Source organism: Rhinolophus sinicus, linkage group LG02 (assembly GCF_036562045.2).
Source record: "Rhinolophus sinicus isolate RSC01 linkage group LG02, ASM3656204v1, whole genome shotgun sequence".
Taxonomy (NCBI): Eukaryota; Metazoa; Chordata; class Mammalia; order Chiroptera; family Rhinolophidae; genus Rhinolophus; species Rhinolophus sinicus.
In genome coordinates, this window is record NC_133752.1 from 90613048 (window position 1) to 90632864 (window position 19817).

Here is a 19817-nt window from a genome sequence, read left to right on the forward strand (position 1 = left end):
TACTCTTGTTACAACCATTACACGCACTTAAATCAGAATTAAAGTTTTCTGAAGGAGAATAAACAGAACTAATGAAGAAAAAAAATCTGAACTTTAGAACAAGAGTTATTCAATGCTTTAACTTAACTGGCTGCCACTGACTCGCTAGTTCACCTGGGCAAATCCTTTTACTTTTCTGGCTTGAGTTCCATCACATAAAAAATTGTCCTGGACAATCTCTGTATCCTGTTAGTGAATCCTATTAGTCTTACTTATTTGCAGTCAGTCACCTTCGTTATTAGGACTCAGTTGAATAGCTTGTTATTTAGCATTATTATGAGTTTCTAGTCTCAGCTTTCAATTTTGTCCTTTGCTATTCACCAATCTCCTGTTTCATCATCCCTATATCTATTTTTGGCAAATTCTTCCATTCTCTCTAGAATAGCTGCGTTTAGACTCCAACCTGCATCCGAATTACCTGGAGGGCCTGTTAAAACAGCTCATTGAGCCTACCCCTAGAGGTTCTGATTCAGTTGATCTGGAACAGGGCACAGAATTACATTGCAGGAGATCCGGTGCTGCTGGCCCAACACCCATTTGAAGACCACTGCTTTCCAGAATAGAAAACACATCATCTAAGGGCCACCGAGTAGTGAAAGTTACCTCGATGTAACTCTGAGAACAGCCACTCTGACCTTCCAGCTCCACATGGGTGAAGGTGACCTCTATTCGCTCTCCCACGGGCTGCTTTATGATATAGATGCACTGTTTGTTGTGAGTGAAAGGTCCAGACAAGTCCTCAGAGAGAACACCCTCTGGGTCTGTGTAGTTCCCTCCGCAATGCAGATCCGCTAAAGAGAACGGGAAGAGGAGGAAGAGGTCATGTGCGTGGCCATTCCTCTGGCTCCCAGGCAATAGATACAGTTTTGAAAAACTTACTCACATACATATGCAGTCATATGCCCACTTTATTTACCCTGTACAGGCTAATATATTTATATATCTTATCTAATTATAAGATTTCCAGTTTGATGTGTATTTGAGGTACTGCCTAAAGAAACAGGTGTAGAGATGCATGATCTGATTTCCCATCTAACATCCTCTTCTGCAAATTGCTTTTCAAATATATTTGTAATCTCCTTCATTCCAAGAAGATCTGAGGCAGTTTATGAAATACATGTAAGAACATATAATATATAACCAGAAAAATGAATCAGATTAAAGGAATAATGAATACAGGATAGCAAGAGGTGGTCAGGGGAGTTGCTATGCACAAAAAAACAGGTATGGATGACACAAATTATGGGAGGTCAGCTGTAGACTCAGCCTGAAGCCAAAGTAAATGGAGAAAGGGAACCAGAAAAAGATGTTCGCTCTTATTTTTCCTAATGTTGAGAACTAAATGGTGTTTCTACCCTGTGAATTCTCATCAAGGCACAATGTTGTGTGTTAAGAACACAATACTCCATAGTCCTAAAATAAAAATCATAGAGCATTTCATAGTTTCTTGTTTTCTTGTTGGTTTGGTTTAAAGCATCAGTGCAAATTCAAGACATACTGGCAACAAAACCTGACAAATGTCAAGATAGACATAACTTCTCTCATGAGCATCATCGCTCACAAGGGAACACTGAGCACAGCTAGGGAATGAATGTCTGAATTCTTCAACTGTAGGTGCCTCACACATATCTACCATAATGTGGATCCCATCATTTAGGGATCCAGGGGTATGGTAGCATAAATAATAGAACACTGGGAAGACAAAGAAAAAATCTTGAACTGAGAGAAATGTTTACAAACGCATGTTATGAATCTAAGAAAGTAAGTTATCTGCAGCATCACATTGAAACATAAAACAGATATAAGCTTAGCACTGTCCTTTGACATTCATAGTCAGCTCCCAATGATCAGATTACTTACAAGGTGAGGTGAAGTAGGTGATATGGAAACCTCGGTCATTAATCTGGTTGTCAGAATGAAAATGAATTCTGGCAAAGGGACCTGTAGTCTGGAGTGGTGGGGCAGAGAGAGTGGTGCAGAATTTCCCAAGAACAGGATCCTGAGTCAAAAGACCATCTCGGATCTAAAACAAAAAAAAATGAATCATTAAGCTTTAATGGTCAGATTTTAATAACCCAAATCACTTCGTACATTAATTTCCGTCATTTAAAAGTAATGGCTCTGAGAAGTTTTCCATTCACATATATGTACCGTATTTTGCTGTGTATGATGTGCACTTATTTGTGAGGAAAAATAAGGATGTGCATTACATATGGGTAGTACTAATTTCGTTATCTATATAAATGTTTTTAATTCTTTTATTTATGCTTATGGGTTAAAAGTATAACTCTAGAAATCAATAATGATATCCATATGCAAAATTATACCCTGGAATATGATGATCGGTTTTGTTGAACTAACAACAAACTTTCAATGACGAAGAGCTCTTGGCCTTCGATGATGCATAAATATCGTAAAATTCTGACCGGTACATAAAATTTCTTATACCGTAATATGTTAAAAAATAAATGCTAAAATTCCTTTATAATACAAAAAAAACAAGTACCTAAATGTAAACAAATAAAATTTTGAATTAAAAAATTAAAACAAAAGGTTTTTTCCCTGAAAGTTGGGGCTAAAAATGTGGGTGCGCATTATACATGGGAGCACATTACACATGGCAAAATACGGTATATATGGAACACAAGGCCGGGGTTCAGTAGAGGATAGACTCCTTCTTCCATCATCCCTGATGTCTTATCATCTGTCCGAATTTGAATTCAGAGGCTGGATGTATACTTCAATTTTTTCTCATGATGTTACTAATCTTAGTGTTTTCTTTCCTAGGATCACCACTTCCAGGCATTTGTTTTGCGATTATGAATCCCCAGGAATCAAGAAGAGGATGAATATATGCAAAGAAAATAGTAGAATGAATGCCAGCCATGTCAACTGATTCACAAGTTGGTCTAGGTATTCGGGAGGATCAGAGGTGAAAAAGGTGAAGTCAGATTAGACACAACAGAAATACGGCATAATGAATTTAAAAAGTACAACATTAATAGTAATTAAGTACCACCACTCTGAAAGTGTGGCCTTATACATCCTTTTTTAATTGTTGGTTTTAAAATCTGTTAAATAACGATGTTAACCTCTCTATAATTGTGTTATAATTGCAAATTCTGTAATACATAGAACACCAAGGCAGCAAAAGGACTAAATAATCTTTTAATGTGGCCAATTTTGTCCATTTAAATTACTTTTTCTATTGACAGCAGAATTATAGAGTAGCATTACTTTATTCCTATATGTAACACCTTCCTTGAAGTATTGTAGCTTGTAGAGAAATGAGAGGCATTTCAATATTATCAGAGTGATTGATACTTTCTATTATATGTGTACCCAAATTAATACATAGGAATGAAAAAAATACTTCTACATTTAATTTGATGGGATTTACTGAAAATTAATTTCAAGAAAATTCACTTCAATGTCTACATTCAAAAGACTGTCTTGATGAAATTTTCCAGGGAAAGGTAGATTTTCCAATGATTCCCAAAGGTTTCAAATCCAGCAGCACTGCTAAATCACTAATGACTTGAACTTGTGAAGATCCCTTTTTGACAGTGGCACCCTTCTACCCTTTACGAATAATTCCATAGCATCCCATTCCTCTGTAACGGGCTTGGACAAGCATGGTGTCTTTTATCACTACTGAAAGGGGTACTGGGATTTCTCTAAGACAGGAACAACAGAAGAATTCAATCTTCTCAATGATCTTTTCAGTCTACAAATGGAGAGCCAAATTTTTTGTATACCTATATGCATGTGGCATTTGAATATAACAGCTTTTGTCAGTTTGCCACAGACAACTGTAGATTTAAATCTGCATTGGAGAAGATAGCCATTACTTAGTGTTTCATTAATTCTGCTAGTCCCATGGGCACCGGGCTTCCAGGAAATAATGGGAAAGCAAGTCAGTCTCTTCCAGATTCGAATGGAGTCCAGAAGAAGTAACAAGTTGGCCCAATTAAGAATACGGACTTAGCTAAACTTAGACATTGGCTGCCTATTGAAGAATGCATCTAACTATTGCTAATGAACTGTGGTCATCCCTGGGCACCACCAAACCATAGTTCTCTGAGTTCTAATCATAGCATGATAGGTTCTAGCTAAATATAATTGTTTACCTCAAGATAATCTTTGCTGCAATCATCATGATGCTCCAGACTCAAGGTCCCAAAAGTAAATGTTATCAGAAGGCCAGGACTGGTTACAACTCTCCAGACACAATCTCTTCCTGGGGGATAGTTTCCAGGATATCCGGGAGACTTAATAGAACCGTAAGTGTCTGTCAGTATACCTCCACACTCTAAAATAAGAAGAAAAAAATAACTTTACATTTATATACAAAATATAATTCATGTAGAATTAACCTGGCCCTTGCTGTGAGAAGCCCAACTTCATTTGAATCACTATGTACAGTTTTGGACACCCTCGTAAATTAAACAAGACTTTCAGTTTTCCGGTTTGATAAAGTTGTAAGTCTAGAAGCACCAATTGATAAATACATGAATCACCCATGTGGTGAGCTCTACGCTTATCAGCCATCACATGATGATATGATTTAAAATACAGTGCTGACTGTCTAAGGGATGAATAATGGGATGATAGATTCATTTTATTTTTCACTTGGAGGGAGATTCATTCTGTATATTAACTCCTTCAAAATTCTGAACTTCTCTCAGCCTCTATGTCTTTCTACAAACCAGATCATTTTACACATGAGAATAGTTAAGCACTACAGAATTTTCATTTGAGAAGGTTTCTTAACACTATGATATTGTTAAAACATTCATTTTATAATTGATGAAATTCAAATGCCTATAGTGGTTGAGCTATTTGCCCAGAAATGGAGCGAGTGAAGGGCTAAGCCAGGCTTATGAGAAGTGCTACTGCAAAATCAAAAAATAAAAATGCTAAGTAAAAATCTATACTGCGATAAATATAAATTAGAGAAAAAAAATAAGGTGACATTTCAAATATGCAAGATATGAGATTTACATAATTATGTAGGTTATTTGGAAAAAAAATTTTGCCGCCAAGGTAAAAAGTAAAACAAATCAGTTACATGATTCTCATTGTTTCTAATGACAAAACATCTCAGTTGTTCAGAGAAAGAGACTTTTTCAAAACTTAATCGTGTTTCCCCGAAAATAAGACCTAGCCAGACCATCAGCTCTAATGTGTCCTTTGGAGCAAAAATTAATATAAGACCCCATCTTAATATCATATTAAATTATACCTGGTATTATGTTATATATATTATATTATATATTATAATATATTATGTTATATATTATACTATACCCGGTCTTATATTATATCAAAATAAGACCAGGTCTTATATTAATTCTTGCTCCAAAAGACTCATTAGAGTTGATGGTCCAGCTAGGTTTTATTTTCAGAGAAACACAGTAGTACTTAAAAACATTATCATAAAAAAAATAAAATAAGCAAAGTGAAATGTCAATGGGAAACTGGGAAAAATGTAATATATAATTCAGTTATTATCCCTAATATATTCTAAAAAAATAGAGATACAGAGTTCACTGAAAAAATGCAGATGTCCTTTATACATATGAAAAGATGTTCAACCTCATTCATAATAAAATACAAATACCGTATTTTGCTGTGTATAATGTGCTCCCGTGCATAATGCACACCCACATTCTTTTTTGCCCAAACTTTCAGGGAAAAGTAATTAGTACTACCCATGTATAATGTGCATCCTTATTTTTCCCTCACAAATTTGGGCAAAAAAGTGGGCATTATACATGGCAAAATACAGTATACTAACAAATGGAAAATGAAATCTTAGGGGAAAATGTAATTTAACATTACACAAAATATGAAATACCTAGAAAAAAACTAGCAAAAGATGTGGAATGAGTAAACATGGCAATCTATAAACCATTGCTAAGATAAATTAAAAGAGAACTAAGAAAATAAAGAGACAATCCCTGTTCATGGATTGGGAGGGTCAATATTTCTAAGAAGTCATTTTTTCCCAAGTTGATTATAGATTTAATGCAATGCCAACAAAATCCCAGCAGATGGTTGGGGGCATTAACAAGTTGATTCTTACATTTATATGGAAATGTAAAAGATCTAGTGTATTTTAAAAGAACAAAGAGGATTTACACTACAAGATTTCAAGTGTCAGTAATTAAACCAATGTGGTACAAGGACAGATAAATAGACCAATAGTAAAAATGAGAAATTCCAGAAATAGATCCACCAACTTATTGAAAAATGAATTGGGCATCCAAGAATACTATGAAGGACTATATGCCACCAAATTCAATAACCTAGAAGAAATGGACATGTTCTTAGAAACATATAGCCTTCCTAGGCTGAATCACGAAGAACTGGAAAATCTAAATAGACTGATCCCCAATAAGGAAATTGAATCAGTCATCCAAACATTCCCAAAAGCAAAAGTCCGGGACCAGATAGCTTCACTAGTCAATTCTACCATTCAACGAGGCTCTAAAGCTGTCCTACTCAAAAACGAATTTGAGGTTTGGTATATTGGTCTTTCTACTTTTTTGTATGTTTAAAAATTTCAGGAGGTGGCTGGTTAGCTTAGTTTATTAGAGCGTGGTGCAGATAACACCAAGGTTGCTGGTTCTATGCCCGCATGGGCCACTGTGAGCTACGCCCTCCTTAAAAATAAATAAATAAATAAATAAATAAATAAATAAATAAATAAATAAATAATAAATAAAAATTTCATAGTTGAAAGTAGAAAAATAAAGCACCAAAAAACAACAACAAATTATCAAATAGCCATTAAGATAAAGGATATTAAGCGAAGGAGGGCCCTATAGTAAATTACTAGTTGAACTTGTAAAAATGTTGTTAAATAACTTCATAAAGGACCCGTGAAGACTCATGACTTTTAATCTCTTTCATTTCATCCACATTTTATTATCTCCAAACACAAAATCAAATACAAATTCATTATAGATTTATTTGATATAAAATAATTATAAAAATATCATAACACTGGACCTCCAGATATCTAATATAACCAAAAGTTTACTATTGATCAAAAAACATTTAATAACCTCAAGATTTTGCTTTATTTTTCTCCATGTTTACACATACCTGGTTGCTGTGTTTCCCATCTTATTGTAAAGCCTCTGTCATTTCTTAAATGGTCAGAATAGAAATGAAAATAGAGAGCATTGTCACTACTGAGGAGTTCTTGAGGGAGTCTGGAGCCACAGAACCTTCCAAGTTGAAATGCTGCAGAGGAATCTCCATCATGAATTTGAAGAAACTCATGTGGACAATTGTTCACTGATTCTAACTGGAAAAACGTGAAAGTGATACGCAGCACCTGAAAACATAAAGGCCACAATACGTTATTTTTTAATTCCCATGTTATTCCAAAGTATTTCTCCCACTGATTAGGAAGCATTCATAGGGAGTCACTTTCAAGAAATAGACCTGTAATTTTCTAACAATCCACAAACACATATGAAAATTCTACTTATTAAACGATTTGTATTCAAAATGCTTCGACCTAACTTCAACTAATATCAAAATATATCAAACCTCATTTTTTTTGGAGTGAGGTAAAATTCCACCTTATTTTCCCCCAGATGCATAACCAATGGTGCCAAAATCTTAATGCTAATTAAATAGATTTTTAATAGTTTTATTGAGGTATAATTGGTACACAGAGAACTGCACACATTTAATGTGTACAATTTGATGAGTTTGGACATATGCAAACGCATGTGATACCATCACCACAATCAACATAATGACATATCCAACACCTTCCAGAGTTTCCTTGTCTCTCTCTCTCTCTCTCTCTCTCTCTCTCTCTCTCTCGTAAGAACACAATCTACTCCCTTAACAAACTGTGAGGTGCACAATATTTTGAAGTGTACTGTTAACTACACACAATGTTGTACAGCAGATCTCTGGAACTTACTGATCTGGCATAAATGAAACTTCACACCCGTGAGCTGTTATTCAATAAGTTAATAAAATAGATTTACGTACTCCAAATGTATAGCTGACAATGCTTCCAAATCAGTAAAATACATTGGACATTTGAAAACTCTACCTTGAATTAAATGTAACTGACTGATACTGCCACTCACAAGAATTCATACCTTGATCACCTGAATAACCTGTAGCATACACACAGGGGTTCATCACTGACCCCACAGAGGCTGATTCCTTAGGGGCCTCTGAACCTCTCAGCAAGTTACTGATGCCCAGCCCAGATAGACAACCCAGGTATAGACTGAGCAGGCACAGTGTAGACATGTGTAAAGTCTGCAAGTCTTCATTGGCTGTGTATCATTAAGAGTGGAGAATGGGAAAAGGTAATATGAAGAGTTCTGAGCATACAAGTAGGGGAGAATAAACACAGAAGTGTGTCTCCAGGTGAAAGCATTAGAACATACAGACAAATATAGTAATTTAGTTAATTATATATAAAAGATTTTGTGTAGACAACCTCATTTAAAACAGCCAAACAACCAAAAGAAGGCTATTGAATTTAATTTCCATGATGATTTAAACCACAACAATATTCAACTAATGAAAATGGATATCAGGATATTTTTGAAATTCTATGCTATGGTATTTTTAAGATCTGTTACCCAACATTACATCATGCATGCCCTTGAAGCAATTTCAATGAAAACCAAATAAGTGTTCATGAATTGAGCTATCCTGATTTATAAATAATCTCCACTGGATTATATAAATTGTAGTGGGGATAAAAAGATAGAATATCACAATAATCAAGAAAAACAGAGTGAATTTTCTTACAAATTGATAATACAAGTACCAACAGTTTTTCACAAAATAATTTTTTCTTGAAAGAAAAATGTTTTCAATGTCAGGAAATAGAATTCATAAAAGCTAAATGGAAGGAAGGAAATTAACATAACATGCCCACTGGGAAATTGATTTTGGAGTTTTTTCTATTGTGGGATTACCAGGGCCCCAACAGTCCTCTCTTCTCAAGGGAAAAAAATGTTTTCTGACCTTGTTCAGTGACCCCTGTAACAGTAGTTTGCTGGAAAAAGTCAATAGGACTTCAAGGGAAACCCTTATCTATTCAGACAAACTTTATTTCAATGAGTCTAGGAGTTGGTTGAGAAATAAATACTGGGGAAAGTTGAATAATTAATGTTGGAGAGAAAAGCACTGAAAACCTTAGGCTCAGATCTTAATTTGAAGATCATTCATGCAGTGGTTCGAAGTCGTTGGCACTGAATGGCCTGGGTTCAAGTCCCTGCATGACACTTGCAAACCACATGCCCCTGGACAAAGTTCTCAACTGCTGTAGGCTCCATTTCCTGATATGTAAAATGAGGATAATAACTCTTATCTTAAATAACGATATAACCTTAAAATAACGATATAACCTATGCGGGGCGATTAGCACAGCACATGTGCACGTGCAGTAGCCCAGAGAGGACACCGGCAAGAAAATCACCTTCATAGCAATTCCTATGTTTGCATAATAAGCAACATTACTGAGTGCTCATCTTTAAACACTACTGTCTCAGCAAGAGCATGACTTTACAAATCACTGGCTTGCATTGGCCGACCCATGGAGAGAATCATCCATACGGACGAAGCATGGACTTTGGAACCAGACAAAGTTGACTTTGAAACCTGACTAGTTCAATTACCAGCTATGGAGTGTGTGTGTGTGTGTGTTTTTTTAAACTACTTCTGTGTTTCTATTATCTCATCTATCAAATGAAGACGCTCTTACTTATTTCAAAGAGGTCGTGTAAGGTTAGAGCAAAGTATGTAAAATACCTAGACCAAAGCCTGACATCTAATAAGTCCCCACTGTATGATAGATGAATTATCGCTATATGTACTTCATGTAATATATACACACATCGCATATTGCTATGTAGAAATGAAACACATGCTGGACAGGAAACACAACACTTACCTTTCCTTCTTCAGTTCGGATAACCCAGAAGCAGTTAACCTCATGAACATAACCAGTACTAGGGCTCTGGTAGCTAAAGCTGCCGTTCATCCCTGAGAGGGACCCTCCACAAACTGCAAAGGGAAAGAAAGTGAACTGTGCTTTTCCGAGACTCCAGACAGGGTGAGGCTAGGCCACTCTCACTCCTTGCCGCTGACATATTTAGAAAGATCTTGGTTTTGCACTGCAGACAAAAGCCCTGACATTTGTTCTTCTCCCCCGTCCCCTTTTTCCTTCTACAGACACCCAAATAGCAGCTCTTGTTTAAAGTCCAGTTGCCTCCTCATCTCTGCCAGGACCTTCCCTGCCTCCTTGTCTTTTCACTGGATCCCACTCTCTACCTCTGTGACACTGGAGTTGACCCCACACAATTTAGTTCTTATCTTTAGTTTTTGTCTCTTCTCTGCCACTTTGTGTTAGTCTTATCTCCTCAATTGGTAAATAAGCAGGTAATATGCGGAGACACTCATGCTTTCTTGTTTCTCCACAGGGTCTGCCACAGCCCTGAACACATAGTAAAGTCTCAGTAAATGAGCTGATTCAGAATCGGGAGTAATAAGTGAGGGACGAAGTGCTCACAAGAGGCTTTATGAAGGAGGCTGGATGTGAATTACTCCTGAGGGGCAGATGCATTTGGATGGGAAGCAAAGAAGGAATTTGGATAGGTTTTGGGGGATAAATATCCCAAATAAAGGAACACAGCCAAGATATCAGGGGTGGTACATGGAGTCAGGCGGTAAGGAAAGACATCTGGGGAGTAATTTTAGAGAATGAATGAAAAATAAGGTTAGATGGGTAGGGTGAGGGCTGGTCCTAGAGGACAATTGAAAAACAATCCCAATTTTTACTCAACATGCAATGGAGAGCCACTGTATATTGTAGAGCTGGAGAGTGACATGGTTAAGTCGCATACTCTAGGGAAATTAAATGGCTCCTCTAGACAGAACTCTCCCTTAGAAAACTACCTTCGTGCATTTTATTTTCAGAATAGACATAATGGAAACGGCAAATACTAATTTAATTTTTCCTTTGAGGAAAATGTTCTTCTGGCTTAAATTGAGATATGTATTTACCTTGTGACTTCTATACAATGTCTGTGAGGAAGGACTTAGTTTTAAGCATTTGAGCAACTGTATAAGAGAGTAGGCTCAGTAGAATCTGCAGTAGCACACATTAAACGATGACACTTTTCAACTGTGAGCATCTGTGGTATAAGAAATGCTGAGCCTACCTTGCTGGGGAATCTGACAGAGAGATCCAGTCCAGAAACGTGTGCATTCACAACTGAAAGCATTAATGCCATCAACACAAGTTCCTCCATTCAAACAGGGGTTGCTCAGGCACTCATTGATATTTTCTGTGCAGTTGATACCAGCCCAACCCGATTCACACTTACAAAGATAACCAGAGACTGTTTCCTAAGGAAAGAAAAAACATAATGCCATAAAACAAATGGATAGACAATCAACATGAGTCATCGCAAATAATAAAGAAAAGTGGTGCTATGTGATGTGTGTAGCAGGTATTGAGCCACAAGTATCTTCCAGGAGCCTAACTTGTGTTAATTCATCTAAGTGGTGATTGCTAAGTATAAGTTGGATGTATTTAGATCAAACTCTAGGCTTTGTGCTACTACTTTGTTAATCACTAAGAGAAAAAGTTAACTCTTTGGTTTTTCCTGGGAACTAAAGTTACTGCTTACCTTTCATCAGAAAGTAACTGACAGTTCCTTATCTGAAGCTTAATCATTACCTAGAAATTGGTGAATCACAGAAAACGTATTGCGTAGATGTGAAACTAAAATTATTCTCAAGTACTATCTCCTCAGAAAGAATAAAGGACTCACGATGCATTGTCCATTTAAACAGGGGCGACTCAGGCAAATGTTGCTGAGTTGCATACATCCATTTGGGCCATAGCCATTTCCAGTATATCCCGGGAGACAGGAGCAGAGAGGTAAGGAACCTGTTCAGAAATAAAACCGAAAGTGTAAACACAGGTCTCCTTGATTCAGACCGAGTCACAAAACTCAGGCTCTGCTGTCTAGGAGAGAAATTGCCAAGGAAGTCCACATATTCTCAGGGGCAGACAAGACAAGGGGTGAAGGAGAAAATACTAGAATCTTTATTTTTCTATTTTTATCTTAAAAATAAGAAAGGCATTACATATCTCCAGTACTTTATGGATTGACACTGATCTGTATCTCATGGTCCTGAGTTGTGCACAAATGTGAGGTTCACCAAGGGAGTTTTTCATCATGGAGGGTCGACAGCAGCAAAGAATATTCTTATGACGATGGCCTCTGTCGCAAGCACTGCACATAGACTGACTAACGTGATCCTCTCAAGAACCCGATAAATAGGTACTATTATTATCCCTATTTACACATGAAGACAAACCACACAGCGAGAATATGGTGGAGCCAAGGGAAAAATCATAATCCAAAAAGTCTTTTTCTAGAATCTATGCTCCTAACCACTTCGCTATGCTGTTAGTCATTTAATAAACATTTAAAGAGTCAAAAGTATATATGGATATATGTGATATGTTATATAGATACACGTATCTTTTTTTATATATGTGCATATCTATGACATGTTAGTAAAAATAGAAGTGGTATTTTGAAATAGCAAGAGATGTGATACATTATTCAATAAATGGAATTGGGGCCAGACACCCATTTGGACAAAGAATCAAGCTAGATCTCTGTTTGATGCTATAGATAAAAATAAAACCTAAAAAGATGAAAGACTGTAATGTTTAAAATAAATGAAAGGATAAAAGAACATGTAGTTGACTATTTTTAAAGAGGTGGGCAGGACTAATTCTAAGGGAAGATATCCTAAAAGAAAAGACTTACTCTTTTGACTACATAAAAAATTTAAACTTCTAAATAGATAATACCATGACAAAAGTAAAAAATGAAAACAACATGCCGGGAAAATAAAATGTAAGACAGATAATGAAATAATGTCCTCAGTACAGAATGAGATTTTACAAGTCAATAACAAAGCAGATGAACAAAAGACATGAACAAATAGAAAATAAATGTCCAGTAAATATATGAAAAGTATTAATTATTAGTGAGAACTGACTCTGGGTGGTGAACACACAATATGATATATAGATGATGTATTACAGAATTGTACACCTGAAACCTATGCAACTTTACTAACCATTATCATCCCAATAAACTTTAATTTAAAAAGAAATAACTTTGCAAAAAAAAAAAAAAACACCTTAACTTTGATTTAGTCAAAATTAAAATAATGGGAAGGCAATTTTTGCCAATAAAATTGACTAAAATGAAATACAAACGATAGTATCCATTATTGTCAAGAGGGGGGTAAATGTATATTTCATACACTGTTAGTGAGTACATTTCTGAGAGAAAATTTAGAAACATGTGTTTTAAAAAGGAATAGGAGCTGAAGCTTCTTTTACGCAGTATTGCAGACAGTGTTGGTTATGATCCTAGATGAATTTTTCCCTTTCTTACTCCTTATTTTAATTGGGGGTATGTGCACCTGAAATAAAGACTACATTTCACAGCCTCCCCTGCAGCCAGGTTTGGCCCAGAGGCTCAGTCCTGGCCAATGATATAGAAATAAAAGTGTCCTAAAAGGAAGTGGACATGTCCTCCCTCCTTTTCTTCTTCCTGCTTCCTGGAATGCAGTTATAATTTAATTTGCTAGCTTAATTATCTTGGGAAATAATTACCACATTAGAGCAGATCATAATTACATTACATTAAAAAAATTCCAATGTACAGTTTTATAACATGGATTCATTTTTGGTTTGAAGATCAAAATAAGAATTTTGAGGATAGAAGAGTTTGTTTTTAAAAATAAATTTGTTTTGGAAGGTCATATTAAAACACCCCATATCAGAGGGAGAGATGAGTCCTTACCTGGACCCGAGGAGCATGATGCATGTGGGTGGCAGCCTCCGTTATTGACCGAGCAGACGTCTATAAGGGTGCACACTCTTCCATCGCCCTGGTACCCTGATCACAGCCAGCGCGGGGCATGACAAACAACATTAATAATATGCAAGAAGAATGCCCATCTGAGAATCAAGTATCATGAACCAGACCAACATCTGATGAGAACAGATGATTACATTTTCTGTTAGCATCAAACAGAAAATGTAAATATATCAAGTGTCATAAACAAAATTCCATAAGGAAGAAAAAAAGGGCAACAAGAATTAAGAATCTGATTTCAGAACAATGATCTGGGTTGTTTCTAAGGAGACAATTAAAAAATGAAAATAAAAAGATATGTGAAACTTAGTGTTACAAAGTGCTGACACTAAAAAAGTTGACACTTTTTCATGACAGTGACATGATGACCTTAGAGCTAAATTATTGTAGAAGTTCAAAGTACTGGTGCTTCGTGTTAATAAAACACACAGGGCTTCAGTTTATCACTTAGAACTCCCTGAACTTCTTGGATAGTAACTCAATTTAGATTAGAGAAGAACAGTAATGACTTCTTTCCAGAAGAAAGGGGAAACTAACATGTATTATATGTCTACTATCATGCTTGTTATTTGGTAAATTTTATAGGTAGAAGCTCTCATGAGTGCATTATATTAATAAATTATTTGTGGGAACAATGGATATGTAGGTCTGTGATCCACAGGGAAAACTTTTCAAATTTTGCATTATCTCAGCAGGCTATTTCACAGTTTGTAAAGGCCTCTTGTTTTCCACTGATCCTCAAATTTAAAAAAAATTTTTTCTTATAATACAGCTGTACGAATATGACCCAAATCCTTAAGTTAAGTAAAAGTTTCTGCACTATTACGTGTACCTCCTTAGACAGAAGTCCTATTTAAAATGGAGCACAATATGCTGCTTTCTAACGTGTGTTTTGTCTGTAATGGAATCAGGAAATTTGGTGGCACACCTGGTGGACAGGCCTGGCAGTGGTAAGACCCAGGTGTATTCACACACTCAACAGGTGGAGCCACAGAACAACCACCATTATTCATCTCACATTCATTGATATCTTGGCATTCGTATCCATTTCCTTGCCAACCTAGAAATATAAGAATTGAAAAGTTAGCTCTATAGACAAGTCAACAGAGAAGAAATGCAAGCAGTCAAAAACATATAAAAACCTGCTTAACTGTAATTAACTATAGATTAAAATGAGATATGCTCTATCTGTCAGGTTGGCAAAAATTGTTTTACATTCTTAGAATCAAATTCTGGCAAAGAGGTGGACAAATGGGGTACTTTTATAGGCTGTTAGAAGTTAAATGAATAAAATCTATTATGAAAGAGGTTTAGCAGTGTTCATTAAATTTCTTAAAATACAAAGCTTTTGACTAACAATTCCACTTCTTAAAACTTATTCCACAGTGTTAAAACTGCCAGTGCATAAAGATATAGGTAAGCAATGTCTATTACAGTATCGTTTAGTGGGGGGAAAAAATCTCCATGGTCAGTATGGGCAGAGCTGAATAAATTATGACTCATCTATAACACTGAATATTAAAAACTAGTTTTAGCAACATGCAAACACATATTGAAAGAAAAAAGAGTGAAAGGACCAAATTTTAGAATAGTATGCAGAGTATGATCCCAGTTTGGGGAAATAATTTTTTAAAACCCTACCTGTGTGCCTGCGTGTTTGTAGCAGCAGACAAAAAGGTAGAAGAGAGAACAAATTGCTAACAGTGGTCTCATTAGGAGAAGGAGATTGAAGGTGAAGATAGGGAACATCATTTTAATTTAAACATTTCTGTTTTATTCAATCGTTATGAGTTTGATTACTTATAATTCAGATGACTAAACTTATAAGAATATTTAAAACCTGGTAAACCCTTTAAGATACTTATTTTCTTTGATATAAGTAGAGACCCCTTCTAAAAATATAACTAAAGAAAATGATCACATTGTGGATGAAGAAATGAGTGTATAGAAAAAAGCTGGAAGGAAATACTCACAAATGCTAGTGGTGAGCCCCTGAGTGATAAAACTATGGGTATTTTCCCCCATATTTTTGTAGTTTCTTTAAATTTTATAAGCAGCATATATTAACTTTGGTATTCAGGAAAAAATAAGATGGTTAACAGGAAAACAAAAAGCTTTTGCTTCTCTTTTTTCTCTCCAACAATAAGAAGAAGAATGTAAGAACACGTTGCCCATCCTGTAATCTAAATAGTTTATTTTTCTAATTTCTAATTTTTAAAGATTTTCACTGACTGGCAAATTACTTTCAAGAATGAGATTATTTGCAAAGTTTGCTTGCCCCTGAGAACTAAGAGGGAAAAAGTCTTTACGTGTTTTTTCAATTTATTTCTAGTTGTACAGGAGCTAAACGTATAACATGAAGAATTCACTAGACCAGAAGTCACTCAGTGAGGCAAGAGATGGATGGGGTTGCTCAGTGATTCAGAATAAAAGTCTTCAGCAGTTCAGCTCAGATCCAGAATCAGGCACATGTGGGTTTGGATCCCAGCTGTTTATAAACTATGTGATCATGGGCAAGTTATTTATCTTCTCCAAGCCTGAAGTCCTTATATTTTAAAATGAGAAAAATGCTAATTCCTACCATTTCTTGATTTTGTTGTAGTTGCAAGAATTAAATTTGCCTAGCACGATGCCTTAATGATTTTTCCATAAAAGAACAGCTGCTACTACTATATTCTCTCTGTACTCCACGTTCTAAGAGCACCCAGGTTGTGCAGATGGGATTTGTAAACTCTCTGAGGTCTGGTTGGTTGTTACTAGTGCACCCAGCACACCGTTTTGCTCATTGTAGCCGCTCTACAAAGATGCGTTGAATGGATGATAATGATCTCATATCTACATAGAAAGAGACGAAGCTTGGACTCAAACCCAGACAGTCTCTGAGTCCAGAGCCCATATTTTCAGCCACTCCACATGTGACGTCCCCTGGAGATTTGCTCTGTGTGGGTCTGTGATGGAGCGGGACATCCAGACTGACAGCAAGGACACAGGGGCTTCTAATGGCACATCCAGGTGAGCACGACCAGAATCCAGTGGAGATACTAAGAGGCAAATCATTTGCCGGAGTTTACAAACACCTGGCTGGTATGGACGGTGGGACTGGAGCATGCATCTTTTGATCTCAACTCTAGTCAGTTGATGGCCACAGAAATAAAATGTTTGGCCATAGAAATAAAATAAAGTGTCTGCCCCCAGTATTTGACTCTAGCACAGTTTGGGGACAAAGTTCCCATGTCTGTGGTCGAATTCTAATAGCAGTTAGATGGTCGGGAGTGGGAGGGAGTGAGCTAGGACATGAAACTGGATGGGAACGCCTCCTAAGAATGGTCTGCTTATCCTTCAGCAGCGGAAAGAAGCGGGTTCTGGCACCTTGCCTGGCTGGCAGGCAGAACCTAGTGCGGTGCCTCTAGCTGGGTGTGGACGCGTCCACGTACCTGTGGGACAGGCCCCACAATAGAAAGAGCCTGGGGTGTTGAAACACTGCACAAGCGCAGAACAAGGCCCAGGCTGGAGGCTGCACTCGTCTCTGTCCAGCGTGCAGGGCGAGCTGTCGTCGTGCAGAGACGTCCACCCAGCATCGCAGATGCAGCTGTACTTGGGCTGGCAGGATGGCAAGAGTGTGAATAAAGATAATCAAGAACATGAACAAGAAAAGCCTTTGAAAAATCTCACCGAGCCCCCAACTGTTTGTCCTCTAACATTCATTTCCATAAGGCCAATGAAGCCGCTTCTCCTTTTCCTCCCATATGATTAAGCATTTATGCCGGACTATGCACAGAGAGAAACATCTTTATTTCAGAGTACGGGAAACCTATAATTTGCCCCAAACATGCCCGGGAAAAAGCAACAACAATCAAGAACTGAAAGTCAATATAATTAAAGTCAGTCAACAGCCTGCTATGTTTTTAGAGGGAAAAACACCCCTGTAGGCAGAGACCTTGGAAAATCAATTCTGTTTGTTTCCTTTCTGAAAGTCTCTCCTTCCCCTCCTGCCCACACCCCCCACCGCCACCACTCTCATTGGAAGGATCCATTTTCCATCACGTGGGTAGAAAAAAAGTAGAACTAAAAAGAACAACCTAAATGTCTCAGACAAAGCCAAGCAGCAGGGGCTGGGCGACCTGGAGGGCCAGGAGTCAAGGTCATCAGGCCCCAGAGGACAAGGGGTGCTGGTGCCCATGGGTTCAGAGAGTCTGCAGCAGTCACAGGGGCCAGGTAAAAGGTGCAGACTCCTCCAAATGCTGTGTTGCTGACAAGAGCGAGCTTTTCATGTTTCCATGTCTCATCACTTTTAAAACTCACAGGCCAAGAAAAGGCCATGCCTCACAGAGAGATTCATAAAGGAGTAAGGAAAATACTAGTATGTAGTTTACATAATGGTGTCTTAACTTCTGGGTCCAGTTCTCTGCTTATTTATGGACTACTCTCCTCTCCTTCCTCCCCTGTGCCCTGCTTGAGGGCAGGCAGTGATTTCCGCTCTGCAGCCTCACAGGGTCATGCTTGTGTGTAGTCACACAGGATGAGAGACGAACAACCCGGACTCCCTCTCAGGAGTCACTCCCGCAGAGGCCCCACCTCTCCTGCCTGTACGCGGACCCGGTCCTCACAGATGCCGTGGACACACAGCGCCTTGGAGCCGCCTTCACAGTCATTGTATCTGGATTCACACTGGGGGCCATGGGTCTCGGGTGAGCACTGACAGCTGTTGGTTACACAGGAGCACAATGTCAGGGCTTGTGTCAGGGGGAGCACCTGTTTCTTAGCATCAATTAAAAACAATCATAATCATTCCAGTTGCAGGTCAGTGCTGTTCATGTGGAATTATACACCAGCAGACCTGATTTACTGGCTGAAGTCTTGGAAGAAAATCACTCTGTCCTGCTTCAAGAAGTGGCTGGAGTAAAAGTGTTATCTTTTCAAACACGGCGTGAGAGGAGCACGACATACCATCTGGGCAAGACTGCCACTATAAATTCTTCTGGTATCATGTCATCAACCAGCGCTTTCAAAGGTCAGACATCTATAAACTAAGAGTTCACTCAAGATGGTCAAGGGAGAGACCAACGGGTGCATTCACTGTCTGTCTACCTGGACCCACCGGTTAGCACAGGTGACCTTAACTGAACTGATAAATTCCTGATTGTTCTCTAGGATTGTATAACCCAACAAGCAACATGATATCCATAGCTATGATAACTATTATTATCTTACAAAGGGCAATACTCCTATCCATAAGAGATGTAGTTAACATCGTCACTATTCTTTCGTAGCTAAGTTTTAAACTCACAAAATGGAATTATCACATAATACATATTACATAATAGTTAGTGGTAGGTGCTTTGTTACAAGAAGATTTCAGTTCAACAATAATCAAATAAGCAAAGCTGTTGTAAACTTTCTTTAAACTATACATAATTCTTAAAATTGCTGAGTTAGCTTTCTATGTACCCGGCATGTTCAAAGGGAATGTGGAAGCTATGAGAAAGACATTTGGGGGAGGGGGGCGGGGTTGAGGAGTCACAGAGCCCAATCCTATTTACACGTATCGGAGCATAGCTGATGGAGCAGAGAGTCAGGCCGAGAAGTCACTGTTTGCCTGACTTGCACAAGCGTTGGACCTCACCCTGGGGGCTTGGGGTCAGAGACAAGGAACCGGGAAGGCCGGCATGGTCTGGAACCATGAAGTAGTTTCTGAGTTGTGGAAAAGGGGCCATTCTACGAGGTACAGAAGCTCTTTTAACAACACACATGGAGGTCCAAGGAACTCAGCTAATGTCCATGGATGGAAACACACGTGATTGGCAG

General features: G+C 37.6%; 1 protein-coding gene across 1 annotated transcript in view; it reads right to left on the reverse strand.

Annotated features, from left to right (window-relative positions):
- CUBN (cubilin) overlaps nucleotides 1-19817 on the reverse strand; it is a 238602-nt gene that overhangs the window by 207598 nt on the left and 11187 nt on the right. The window contains exons 7-17 of the mRNA XM_074324816.1: nucleotides 18588-18714; nucleotides 17447-17612; nucleotides 14941-15072; nucleotides 13938-14033; nucleotides 11874-11992; nucleotides 11259-11445; nucleotides 9989-10101; nucleotides 7153-7387; nucleotides 4170-4351; nucleotides 1900-2062; nucleotides 643-830 (exon numbers count right to left, since the gene is read on the reverse strand). Coding sequence (XP_074180917.1) covers nucleotides 643-830; nucleotides 1900-2062; nucleotides 4170-4351; nucleotides 7153-7387; nucleotides 9989-10101; nucleotides 11259-11445; nucleotides 11874-11992; nucleotides 13938-14033; nucleotides 14941-15072; nucleotides 17447-17612; nucleotides 18588-18714 — 1708 coding nt within the window. The remainder of the gene's footprint in view (nucleotides 1-642; nucleotides 831-1899; nucleotides 2063-4169; nucleotides 4352-7152; nucleotides 7388-9988; nucleotides 10102-11258; nucleotides 11446-11873; nucleotides 11993-13937; nucleotides 14034-14940; nucleotides 15073-17446; nucleotides 17613-18587; nucleotides 18715-19817) is intronic.